Raw genomic sequence first — 13,669 nt, forward strand, 5'->3', positions numbered from 1 at the left:
AATCTTGATAGCCTTGCTCCTTTAGCTTTATACTTTTGGCGGTATGTATCTTGTAGTTCTATAAGCTTTTGTAGATAGTTGGGTTGGTTTTCATATATTTTGGCTCCTTCTGCAATTGTCCTGACTTTTTGGTGGACTTTTTTGGAGGGTTTATCTTTTAAAAACTCAGCAATTAGATCGGCCCTGCCTCGTAGTTTATCGATGGTCTTCTCAAGCCTTCTTCTCCAGGCTGGTATCTGGTCAAGCCTATTGTAGGATATTGCTCGGGGATAATAAGTCGACTGCCCATTGTGCTGCACAACCGTTACAGCTGCACAGTAGAGGGCCAAGTGAACGTATTCTAATGATTTATCCGGTGTAGTGTAGGCTTCCAGTAGAGTATTAACCCTCTCTATTATGCCTTGGGCTTTTCGAACGTTCCGAAGAACAGGTATGGCAGGCCTCTCTAAGGGGCAGGTATTAATGTACATTGCCAGTAAACTTTCAAAAGTTTCAGCCAACTTTTCTTTAGCAACTTCATTTTCATTATCTGGAGGTACCTGGTTCTCTGCCTCTTGTTGTGTTCTGTCCACCTGCTCCTCAGAAGTACCTTCGTCTCGGTGAAATATGTTTCTTTCATTATCTCCATATTCTTGTTCTTGTTGAAGGATGTTACCAACTTCCCTTTTGATATTTTGAAGTTCATCAACGGTCAGATACTGTTTACTCAATATAACGCGTTTCCTATCGACGACGTTCTGTTCCGACACTTGCAAATCTGGGTGTCTTCTGGTAAAATCTGCATGGAGGGAGCTTCTCCATCCAGGAAGTGGTTGATCTTGACATTGGTTAACGTAGTAGAAAGATCGCATAATATCAATATTTAATTCTCGCGTCCATTTCATACGTTTTCCATTTTCTCTCCTGCGGGCAGCCCTACTAATAGCGGGCGAGCCATCAGGTAGAGTGGCATCGTCTTGGTAGTTACCAACTAAAGCGTCCACTTCACGCTGGTTTAATTGGGCTGTAGCTGAATGTACGACAGGGGCCCGCCTCTTCAACACCCTGCCATTATTATTATTAACAAGTTTTACAAGAAGCACATTTTACATCTCTATTTTTTTGATCAATACAATTGACAGCATTGACAACACACACTTATTTTACAACTGACAAGCGCGCGCTATTCAAATATCGCCCTAGTGGGGGTATGTTCTTTCTTCTTTACTTCCTGTTGGCGGTAATTTCAAGTATGACCGAGCAACTAACATATTCGACCTCCTTGAACGGTCAGGCTTGAATTTCAACAGCGCACACATCAACAGTAGAAAATTTTTGGTCGACTGGTAGGATTGCAACTCTTGCCACAGCTCTTCGACGACACCACCTTTGGTTTGAACACTGACCACTCTTACAATGTTATCCTTACCAGGGTGTAAACTAAGTATTCGACCCTTGGACCAATACATTGGAGGAACATGATCTTCTTTAAGGAGAACCAATGAACCAACTTGTAATGTGGATTTAGTATTGAACTGCCACTTATGCCTTTGCTGAAGATGGTGAATATACTCCTTTCTCTAGCGGCACCAGTAATGTTGACCCATGAGTTGTAGATTCCGATAAAGTTTGGTGTCTCTTCTGTTTAGTTAAGTCTCGTTCCGGGATAGCCGTAAGTTTTTGACCAATGAGAAAATGGGCTGGAATGATGACATCAAGGTCCTTTGGATCGGATGACATAGGGACTAACGGCCTTGAATTTAGAATAGCCTCAATTTAAGTCGCGAGAGTATAAAATTCCTCGTAATTTAGAAGACTACCATAATACACGTTTTAAATGAGGTTTGCATGACTTTACTGCCGCTTCATGTAAACCACCAAAGTGTGGTGATCTAGCTGGAATGAAGTGCCATGTAATATTTGAATGGAACATGTAGTTTTGTACCTTGCCAGATTCGATCACTTTCTGAACTGAAATTAGTGCGTTATTTCAGTTCTACAAAATTAGTAGCATTATCGTTATAAATATGGGTACAAAAACCCTTCTAGAAACAAATCTCTTTAATAAGCTTAAAAATCCGTCGCTAGTCAGATCAGTAATTACTTCGATATGAACTTCCTTAGTTACTAGGCAGACAAATATGCAGGTATACGATTTTATGATTTTGTTTGTTCGAGTGTTACCATCTTTAAGATTAAAAGATCCAGCATAATCTACGGCAACAGATAAAAAGGGACGCGAAGGACTAACTCTATAATTGTGTAATTCACCCATCTTTGGATATATCGAATTTAGATTTGCTTTAAAACATACAATACATTTTCGCGATACTAATTGCACATTCTCGACTTCACTGCTTGCTTACCATTGATTGGCCAGAATTTTTGCCTGACATGAGACAAAGTTCCTTGAGTGTGCAATGTGGATGTATGTGACGAGTCGATAACAAGTCGCGTAAAAATGTGTTTATCAGGAAGCACTACGGGGCTTTACATCATAACTGAAAGTTGAATGCTCTAGTCTCCCGCCAAGTCTTATTATGTAATTTTTATCTAAAAATGGTTACAAAGATTTCAGTTTACTTTTTACAGAAAAGCGTTTCTTTTGTTTTAAATCATGTATTTCTAACCCAAAACTTTCGATCTGTACCAATTTTATTAACACTAATTCGCTTTGTCGAATTTCAGCATGACTTAGCCGGTTGTATACTATTTTATCTGCGGGAACCTTAATATTGTTGTAAAATCTTAGGTTTTAGACAATAAGCTATGATGCGGACTAATTTATGTAAATTTGATATTTTAAATATTTCTAAATATGAATCCCTTTGTGCCACTAAAAATTTAGTTTGGATGGTGTCTTAGATTCGGGTATATTATCTGAGCGTGTGAAATTTGAAATATTTGATTTCTGAGGCTATTTATCCGGGTTCATAAAGAACTCAGGACTAGCGCCTCTAGAAATTATATCGACCGGGTTTCGTTCTCATGAAATATAATTCCACTGTTCGATGTTTGTAATTTGCTGAATCTCAGCAATCCTGTTCGCAACGAAAGTTTTCCAACGTTCTGGTTCACCCGAAATCCAAGAAAGTACAATTGTGGAATTGGTCCACAGACAGGTTTGATTTATCTTTAATTTGAGCGCTTCTTTACATTTTGTTATTTAACCTTGCTAATAAAAATGCACCCAGTAGTTCAAGTCGCGGCAAAGAGCCTTTAGAGGACTAATTCGAGATTTTGCACATAGTAAGTGGCTTTCCGTTGAACCATTTTTATCTACGATTAGAACTAGAACGTAGATAAATACAACAGGCGTATGCATTCATTTGTACTACATTTACTTGCATCCGAGAACCTGTAAATTCGTACCAAACCTCGTTGTTTTACAGGGACGCGACGCGGTATGTGCATCAAACCTACTTCCGCAAATTCCATTTTTAAAGCTAGCCATTCGGAAACCACTTGGGCTGGTACACTTTCATCCCAATCAATTTTTAGTTGCCACAGTTTCTGAATGATCAGCTTTGCTCTAGTGAGAGCGACTACCAAAGTAACGTAGCATCTGACGTGGCACATACATGGCAATTATATAGCAATAGCGTTGCAGTACAATGCTACAGCGACAAATGACACGTATCTGACAGCGCTACTTCAGTGTGCGCTGACACACTTATTTTATAAAAATAAAGAAGAAAAAATAATAGAAATATAAAGTATATTTCTTTTTGTTACTTTATCGTTTTCTGATCCAATATTTTGAGAGTTATATTCGAGTTTATCAGAGTTTGGTATCCAAGATACCCCTAAGGTTTTTACGCTCGTGTCATCTGTTATTAAGTATTTGTTCTCGTCTCTGTGATTATCTGCGTTTATATCGTCAATAACTCTATGATCGTTAGATTGAAGCTTTCTTAGTTCGAAACCGTATTCGGATAAAATTTTGCAAATGTTTTGCCTTATTCTTTTAAGAGTATCAAAATCTAAATGTCCTGTTAGAAAGTCGTCAACGTAGAAATCCGACGCAATTATGACACCTTCAACCGAAAATCTGTCAGCAATATTATGTGAAATTTCTAATAACAATGGGTTGAAAGGAACGACGCAGACGCTGTGCCATACGTTATGGTATTCAGCTGAAAATGCTTTATTTGATCGTTTAGAGAATTTCGCCATAGTATTCGTTGGAGATTTCTTTCGTTTTCGTCCACTAAAATCTGACGATACATCTTAGCTATGTCGATGGCTAAAACCGTATTATGTTTCCTGAAACGAAGTAGTATTAAGAGAATATGTCATTTTGTATAGTGGGACCTATTTTAAGTACATTATTTAGAGATAAATTAGTGGATGACTTAGGCTGAGAACATAGTGGAGCGACGAGGAGAGCGGCGAGCAAGCAGCGCGACGTCGCGTCCAAAACAAACCTGTGAAGACAAGTACGCGTGAACATAGTAAAGCGATCTGCTCGAGCGGCGAGAAGTTATTTTGTTTTCGTCGCTTTGTCGCGCTGTAGAAAACGATGGATTTCCAAAAATTAATAGATTTAGTGTTTGTAAGAGAGCTTTGATAGGACAAAAAGATAGTAATCACCATAACTGGTATATTTTAGATAAGTTATCTCTCCGGGTTGCGTATTTACGTTTCCGTGTTCATTTCAACGCCGTGCGGTCTTGAAATCAGCACGGAATTGTTGCTCAGTATTGCTTTACAAACCCGTGTTGATTTCAACATCGCGCGGTAGTGAAATCAGCACGGAAACGTATCCCAAAGTTGGTTGACAAACCCGTGTGTAAAACTTGGAAAATAAGTTCGTCATAATAATGCTTTTATTTATTCACTATTCTAATAAACAATATGCATTCCTTCGGAAACTCTCTATTTATTTATTTAGTAATGCTAAAACACACTATTTGAAAGTCGATGAGAGAAAATAGTATGATTCATTGGCAAGTAATGTAAATATTTGCGATCCGGTAAAATTGTGATGTAAGAGGAGGCTTAGCTTGTCAGTTGTTGATAGGCCGGCAGGCTGTTGTGTTGTGTTTTGTCATAGAGCTGATATTTGGGGGTTAAGAGGTCTTTTGACTATAAACGTTGCAAGTACTGTAAGGCAACGGGTCGTTTGACCATGAGAAGAAAACCTCTTGTGACGTCTTGCCTTCGAGGTTGGTCTTGAGAGTTTGAGGTCTCCCTTGTCTTCTCGATTGACACGATGCGGCGTTGTAGTAGCTCACTACCCCAATTAGCTTATTCGATTGGGATGCGAATCTGTTTAGCGGCAGAATTGCGTCCGGGGGAAACCCCTATACTATTTCAGGTGATACTACCAGCTAGTTGTTGAAGATGATTAACCAATAACCGAATGATATTTGAATTAGATGGAAAATATGGAATGGGATATATTGAATAGAATATATCAGTGGCTAGGGGGCGGAGTACTCCCGGGCGAGTCTTACTATTTAACTATCAATTTTATCCAGATCAGTAAATGTTTGTTTTGTTATTTTCATGTACAATGAGAGAGTGCTTGCCAATGACCAACTAAATGGATATTTGAGGTAAATTTGCATTGTGAGACCCGGTTGAGTAAGCCCCAAAAATAGCGATTTTACACGTTCTGATTTCAACATGCGATCTTCTAATTAAGCATGCATGAAATTATTACGTTTGTTTTTCAAAAATTACCAATGATTTTGGAGCTTTTGAAGTTTGAAAAAAATTAATCAGTTAGTTATACTTCCGAAGTTCAATGTTTGTTGTTCAATTTGTTGCATGATTACACCAGTTATGATGAGAAATGTTTTGTTACATTATAAACGCCAGGGACAAAAACAAATTGGATAATGAAAAGACGTTTTTCTAAACCACTACGTTACGATTTTCGAAAAGTTTACGTTTTTCAGCTGGCAGAAATAAATAAATCGAAAAACAAAACTCAAGGAGCAATGAGAAACTTCAATTATGAAGCAAACATAAGCATAAAATTTTTAAAAGTGGCGGAACATGCTTTAAAAACATCATCTTTATTGAAGAGAGGTTTAAATGTCGCTCTACATATTAATTTTATTCATTCACACAGAGTCAATGTAGCTCAATCTTTAGGACTTTCGCGTTGCTCTGAAGATACAAAAGAACAATATAGACATATGTCTATATTGTTCTTTTGTATCTTCAGATATATATAGAGAAAATATTCCTATATAGATAGGAAATATTCCTACTTTGACGCTGGAATGACAGCTGCAGCAGCTAAATCATTTCAGGAGTTTAGCATTATGGAAAATTGCGACGAAGATGTGTATATGACACTAGCTAATGCCCAAAAAAATCTACGGTCCTTCCACCGCAGATCCCGTTCTGAACATATATTTATGTAAAAAGGCATTGCGTTAGACTCTCATTTTATATATTCACAATGTATATTATTAATAGTCCCCCCTAATAAATTAACCTGAACGGATTTATTAACATTCTTCTGCCCATAGAAAATTTCTAACATGGCCAGATTGTACCATATCTGTTTTATATAATAACCAAAAACTGTGATTTTCCGGAAATACTATTAATCTTAGTTATGAGGAATTACATTTTTTTTCAAATTCATTTTGTTTCATCACCTTCTTCCACATGTAAAAAATACATCATTAATGATTGAACAAATCAAACATAATATAAATTCACTTGGAAATGCTTTGAAATCATCCTCATACACTCCATACTTCATATTCATAGCTCAAGAGAAGTTCATAATATATTAAACCAACATTTACGATTTTCCATCTTTTTCGGCCGCATACAAAAATATTTTATTATACTTACTGGTAAATGTTATCACACAATGGAACAATTAATATTTTAAACATAATTGAATATTTCGCATAAGGTTCTCTTAAGATTCTAAGGAACAAATCAAATTTATCCAGCCTATCAATCAGCTCCGACAAGACAGGTTTGCGTCAGGCTTCTGTTGCGTAGCTAGATATTCTGTGATTTGAGGTACATTGTTTGTACCTCTATTTTTGCTTAGAATTGAAGGAAGAACCGAAATATGCAATAATATACAGGGGATTCTATTTAAAAAAAATGAAACTTTGATGTGCCACGACTTAAATAAAAAAAAACGACCGACCCTGTATAGTTAAATTTATTACCCGCTAATAGATATTTATAAACCCTGTAACTTTTATATTTAACTTTTTGGGGTACCTCCTATATTTCACCTAATAATCGACCGTTTCCATACATAAAAGAAACCCTGTATAATGTTAATAGCGTATAAAATATACAGGGTGTTTCAAAAACAGGTGCCATCTCTCATGGTGTGATTTCTCATGTAAAAATAAGATTTATTTTTCATATCAACATAGGTCCGATTCTGCTTTGTTTCGTAGGTACAGGGTGTTAAAATCTTAATATTTTTTCGATTTATTATAATTTTCTTCTAAGCACTTTAAGTGATTCGAATAAAATTTTGAGGGTAAAAGTTACTATAACTGCTACATATTTTAATGCTAAAAAATTGTCCATAAATTCATCAGCGACGTGCATATGGGTTATGACTGTAATATTTTTCAAAAAAAAACATGTGCGTCACTGATTTTTTTTCTTTTGATATCAAAATTATGTAGGCCGTTTAATGTCAATTAAAAGTTATCTCTTGATATTTTGTCGAATTCGGCCTCCTTGATGAAATAAACGCAATTTTATTAATCACAATAATTAATAAAACTAAAATAAAAATAAAATTAAAAAATTATATATTTTATCTAATTTATTATTAAATATTATTAATTTTAATTATTAGGTATTACTATTAGTCCAACCTAGAGCAATTTCAAATAAAAAATAATGCTATTTAAGATAATTACAAAAAACCTAAAGTTTTAACATCCTGTAACTCAAAAACTATGCATTTCTATACCCATGTTTATAGGAACTTTTTTCATATTTTTTGATGAGTACTTATTTAAAACTTTCGCAAGTTAATGATGTTAAAATTTTTTAAAAGCTGCTATTAGACTTGAATCAAGGCAAATTAGTAAAATTGCGTTTATCTCATCAAGTAGGCCAAAATCGGCAAAATATCAAGAGACAACTTTTAATCGGCATTAAACTGATTATTTTTTTGATCTGATCAAATATTTTATTTGGCTAACAAGAGAAAAAAAAGTCAGTAGCGTACATGCTTTTTTTAGAAAAATATTCCAGTGATAACCCATATGCACGTCCCTGGTGAATATGTCGACACATTTTTAGCTTTAAAATATGTGGCAGTTATTGTAACTTTTACCCTCAAAATTGCACTCAAAACGCTAAAAGTACTTGGAAGAAAATTATAATAAATCGAAAAAATATTAAGACTTTAACACCCTGTAGCTACTAAACAAAGCAGAATCGGACCTATGTTAATATGAAAAATAAATATTATTTTTACGTGAGGAATCTCACCACAAGAGATGGCACATGTTTTTAGATGTTGATTCTTCATGTAATATACACCCTGTATATTACATGAAGAATCCTGGAGAAAACGACGGCAACGTTTCTGCAGTAGTAGATATGAAGACCTCGGGGGAAAACAGTAACAAGCCACAACATGAGTGAAATTGATTTAATATTATGATTTATTGATTTAAGAACGTAACACGCCACAAGGAAGAAAGTGCGGTATTTGGGCAACAGATGGCGCCACAGTTATCTAGTGACGTTCTTCGGTCAGGACTGAATGCTGTCTGATGTTGACGGAAGAACGGAACAAGCCACACATTTTAATCATGGCGACCGGCAGAGATAGTGCGGTTAAGCGAAAGTTGTTTATTTAAGGCTCGTTTTCACGATGATAGATTATGCGATAGTTGCTGTCATGAGAGACACTATCGCATAAACTATCACCATGTAAATACCCCGATAGTTACTATCATGCTGTCGCGACAGTGCTCTCGGACTATCTCGCTTGATGAGATAGTTGCAAGTACTTTCGTGATAAGTTGTTGTTTTTTGAAGAGGTGCACAATTTTGTGTATTAAAATTCGGTAAAAAAATGAGCAGCCAGCGATTTGACACGATAAAATTTTTGGAAGAATATGAAAGGTTTCCATGTTTATGGAAAAAAAGTTCCCCCGATTTCAAAAACAGAGTCAAGAGGGATCATGCAGAAGAACTTCTGCTACCCATATCAGGACTCTCTACAATAAAAGAACTCAGGCAGAAAATAAGGAGCATTAGATGCACGTATAATCAAGAAGTTGCTAAAATAAGGAAATCCATGGGAACTGGATCGGGCACCGATACTGTGTATAAACCAAAACTCTCATGGTTTCACGTAGCTGACAGTTTTTTGAGACAAAATTTGGGAGAAAATGAGTCACAATCTAATTTGGTAAGTTTTGTTTAATTTTCAGCTTTATTTCATACAGGTTGATCAAGTAAATGGATCATAGTTTTGAATTGTTGGATTTTTTCGAATGTTGCTAACTAAAATACTGCTATACCGGGTATCCCTTATTAATAGTGGCTCACCCTTATAACTTTTATGTTTTACTTATTATAGCCCTTTAATGTCTGATACCATATATCAGACATTAAAAGGTTATAATAGGTAAAAAATAAAAGTTATAAGGGTGAGCTACTTTCAAGGGACACGCTACAGTATGTCCGGCGATGGTAGACAAACGGACCAAACATTTTATTTTCCGAGGAAACGATATTCTTTATAAAAAGTTTTGCTTTCCAAAAAAATACGATTATCGATAAAATAAAAAAATATACGCAGGGTGTCCCAAAAGTTAAAATTTCAATTTTTTTTACAAGAATAAAATACCCTTATTTTAAAGAATGTCTTTTCCTTGAAAATTTAAATTTTTGCTCCGTTTGCCCTCTTGTCTACCCTATTACCGGACATACTGTATGTTAGATTTTGAGAGATAAACCACCTAGGAATTATTATTTGCACAAGCTGGTGGGAATTATTAGGATTTTTTTAAGGAATTATAAGAATTATGAGGACTTTTAAGATATTGAACACCCTTAGCTGATCAAATTATATTACTTATATATTTTTTGACATATCCTAAATTATAAAATATTAGAAGAAATTTATGATAATTCATTATTTGGATGAATCTTCGCAATTACTACTCTATCATTTTGTATTGCCAATCGAGTGCTCCTGGCCCTGTAAAATAGTTAGTTAAGTCTTCTCTTTTTTGTCGAGCTTCTGGCAAATAATTTCGCTGCAAAGCTGCTCTTACATCAGCCAGACCATTTTGTCTAGGAACATTGCGCCAATTTCCAGGAATTATTCGCCCTGTCACGTGATCTTCAATATCAGCTGTTACTGTTACTTCATTTCCCACTTTTCTTATCCAGTTGTGCAAGGCACATGTAGCTTTTATTAATTTTACTACTGTGGTAGGAGCAAGTAATATTGGAGATCTGAATATACGAAAACGCGAAGACATTATGCCAAACGCATTTTCTACTACACGTCTGGCTCTACATTGTCTATAATTAAATACTTTCTGGGCAATACTTAATTGATTTCGTCGAGGATAGGGTTTCATCAAATATGGCTTAAGTGGAAATGCTTCGTCTCCTAATATAACGGAACCGTCTGGTTGGTTCAATATGTTTCTTTCAAGCGCTTGATGAAGAGAGGATTTAGCAAATATTGAACCATCGGAAATGCTGCCATAACTCCCAATATCAATAAAAATAAAATTATAATTATGATCCACCAGGGCCAGTAGTACAATACTAAAGGTTCTTTTGTAGTTAAAGTACTGAGAACCGGAATTAGGAGGGCACTGAATTAAAACATGTTTTCCATCAATTGCTCCTATGCACTGCGGAAAATTCCAACAAGTTTCAAACCCATTTATAATTTTTTTCCAGTCGTTTTCAGTTTTTGGTATCTGAAAATGAAAACACATTTATTAAAGCAATTAAAATCATTCTTTTATATTATTTTATTATATTATTTCTTAAAAAAATAGTGTATATACAACAGGGCTGCGAATCTTATATTATTTGCTTCGCCCACTTCTAGCGGCTCGGCCGTGAATTCTGGGCTCAGCTATAATAAAAAATTCTCAGCCTATAAGGTAATGTACTATTATTATATTATTTATCTTGCTTTTTGTTGTAGATGTTGCCAGAACAAATTTCAGAAGAAATCCAGGGAAATGCACCCTCAATAGTAAATGAAGACTCGACACAAGAGACATGGGAGTGTGAAAAAAACCCTTTTACAAATTCAAGAGAGGCACAATCATGTTTTAAAAAGCTTAATGCACAGCCGATAACGCCAAATCAATCTTCACAAGAGCCTAGTAGAGATTATGAAGAAACCCCCTCTGTTAATTCGGCGAGAAAAACAAAGACTCGGAAAAGACTCGCGAACAATGGAAAAAGTAAGGAGGATGAATCGTTGGACCAGGCTGTTAAAGCTTTAAAAGAAGTAGCATCTGTTGCCTCCAATGAATTTGATGCATTCGGACAACATGTTTCTTCCCAACTTAAGTGCCTTCCATTACAAGAAGCACTACTACTTCAGGAGGATATCCAGAAATCTATAACAACTGTTCGCCTGCGTTGTTTAAGAAATCAAAATGTAATCAACACTTCATTCGACAAGGAAACACGGACCACTACTTCTTCATCAGAAATGTATCGACAAGACGATACATCAGAACTATCAAGTTATTCAGGGGAAAATAAACGATATCATTATCAGCAGGTTCCAAATGAAGTGCAAAATCAAAATGGCAATAATCCTTTATTTTCCCATGAAGCACAGGAGACTATTTGCTCAGAAAGTTATTTACAAGGCAATACAGACTCCTCAACTTCTTCAGGGGTAAATGAACAATATCAATTTCGGCATCAGGGTCAGATGCAATTAACAAATTATTTCAAGAATTGGGCGGAAAGTGATGACGCCGGTGTTGATTTCAATTAAAATAGATACTTACTTAAAACTTAGAATATTCTGTTGATTTTGTTTGAACATTTTTTGTATTTTTTTTTGTTTGAGATTGGAATTTTGTAAATAAAGTTACTGTTTACCTACCATAACATATTCTTTTAATACTTCGTATATGGCATCAAAAACATATGGTAAAAACTGGCTTATAGTACACTTTGGCACTCGATAAAGGTATTGCAATGATCCCAATGAGTCGCCAGTGGCAAGGTATCGACAAGCTATTTGAAGTTTTAGTTTTGCTGATATAGGTTCTCGCATAACAGTATAATTCTTTTCTATCTTGCTACAAACCTATAAATAAATAAATTTATCTGTACCTAGTGAATAATATAACTTTTGATTATTTTGGAATTAGGCCTATACTTACTTTATTTAGTAACGTATTAAACATTTCCTCATTCATGCGTAAAAAGTTTAAGAAACTTTTCGGATCTTCTACAGCAAGTTCGTTCAGAAGTCTTTCAGAAGCACCAAGTGTAATTCTTCTTGCTATCCATTTTCTCACCCATATCTTCTTCGTTTTCCTTTTTTTTCTACGTTGAATTTTATTAATTATTTCACCAATAACAGCTGCTACTGCACAAATTTTTGCCCTGTCGGCCATTTTGCTATATACGATCCCGATATTTTTTAAAATACGTGTAAACACCTCACTTTCATGATGGAACAATCGAGGTGACTATCATGAGAGTACTATCATGATAGTACTATCACCGTCAAAACGAGGCTTTATGATGAAAACAGCGACAGTAGTGAAATTTCGAGTGAAACGGATGATAGTGTAAGGGATAAGGACTATTTTAATTCGAGTAGCAGCAGCGATGACAGCAGTGTTGTCACCTCAGAGGTAAATAGAATATAACGTGGCTTGTTACGTTTTTAACTAAAATTTTGAAGGTTTTTGAAAGCTTAAAAATATTTCAATTATTGCAACTTGGAATATGCGTTGAGTATTTATTTCCACCTGAGTTTATGGAATGTACTCTTATTCTAAAAAAGGCGTAAGATTTTTGAATAGAAAGAGGTTAGGTTAGGTTATTTCAGATGGCTTGTGGCTTATTACCTTTTTGCATAAAAATTTATCAATTTCAGTTTTGGTGAAAACAACCGATAAAAAGGTAATGTATTATTTTTTTATCCAGGGTGGACGTGCTACTAGAGGATTCATCGAAACGCCGGAGAAAAAGAAGGCTGCCAGGAAAAGACAAATCAACACAGAATGCAGGAAGAAAGTTAAAGCCCAACATAGACGAAATCTCGGACATGGATATACCACTACAAAAGGAAAGACTCAAATACCTAGAACTTTGGGCCCACCATGTAGCTGCAAGAAGAAATGCAGAGAATTACTACTACACGGAGTAGAAATGGCGATATTTCAATCATTTTGGGACCTACAAACGTTCGATAAACAAAACGCTTATTTATTTAGCACAATCAAGAGTGTCGGTAAAAAGCGAGTCTACCCAAAGAAAACCAAAAGGCAGACATCCTCAAGATCTACTACGTTTAGGTACTTTGTAAAAATCAACGGAAAAGACCAAGAAGTTTGTAAACAAGAGTTTTTATCTATCCATGGTTTGCAAAATTCAAAAAGATGAGTTTATAATATATGTACCCAGATAAACCAAGGACTTCACACACCAAAGAGCGATGGTCGCGGAAAACACAAGAATCGGAAAAACAGGTTACCTGAAGAAA

The 13,669-nt window shown here is 35.4% G+C and overlaps 3 protein-coding genes across 3 annotated transcripts in view; 1 reads left to right on the plus strand and 2 right to left on the minus strand.

The window, feature by feature from the left end:
* Nucleotides 1–13,669, minus strand: part of LOC115878609 (XK-related protein 6-like) — a 265,525-nt gene that overhangs the window by 138,553 nt on the left and 113,303 nt on the right. The window lies entirely within an intron of this gene.
* LOC115878612 lies at nt 8,643–12,056 on the plus strand. Its single transcript, XM_030895163.1, has 2 exons — nt 8,643–9,361; nt 11,129–12,056. Exons 1-2 carry the CDS (start codon nt 9,023–9,025, stop codon nt 11,939–11,941), a joined length of 1,152 nt encoding a protein of 383 aa, XP_030751023.1. The 5' UTR covers nt 8,643–9,022; the 3' UTR covers nt 11,942–12,056.
* LOC115878610 (protein ALP1-like) lies at nt 10,014–12,594 on the minus strand. Its single transcript, XM_030895162.1, has 3 exons — nt 12,336–12,594; nt 12,053–12,259; nt 10,014–10,895 (listed from the first exon to the last, which is right to left on the minus strand). The coding sequence occupies exons 1-3, from the start codon at nt 12,570–12,572 to the stop codon at nt 10,116–10,118; spliced, it is 1,224 nt and encodes a 407-aa protein (XP_030751022.1). The 5' UTR covers nt 12,573–12,594; the 3' UTR covers nt 10,014–10,115.

Source organism: Sitophilus oryzae, unplaced genomic scaffold (genome assembly GCF_002938485.1).
Source record: "Sitophilus oryzae breed Bouriz unplaced genomic scaffold, Soryzae_2.0 scaffold_151_pilon_pilon, whole genome shotgun sequence".
In the NCBI taxonomy this organism is placed as follows: domain Eukaryota; kingdom Metazoa; phylum Arthropoda; class Insecta; order Coleoptera; family Curculionidae; genus Sitophilus; species Sitophilus oryzae.

Bases quoted from the DNA above. Each gene is read 5' to 3' on its own strand.
- LOC115878612 (XM_030895163.1), top strand. From the start codon at position 9,023: ATGAGCAGCCAGCGATTTGACACGATAAAATTTTTGGAAGAATATGAA. The intron at 9,362-11,128 runs GTAAGTTTTGTT...TTTTTGTTGTAG, and splicing joins ATGAGTCACAATCTAATTTG to ATGTTGCCAGAACAAATTTC.
- LOC115878610 (XM_030895162.1), bottom strand. From the start codon at position 12,572: ATGGCCGACAGGGCAAAAATTTGTGCAGTAGCAGCTGTTATTGGTGAA. The intron at 12,260-12,335 runs GTAAGTATAGGC...ATTTATTTATAG, and splicing joins TTAATACGTTACTAAATAAA to GTTTGTAGCAAGATAGAAAA. The intron at 10,896-12,052 runs GTAGGTAAACAG...TTTCATTTTCAG, and splicing joins TATTAAAAGAATATGTTATG to ATACCAAAAACTGAAAACGA.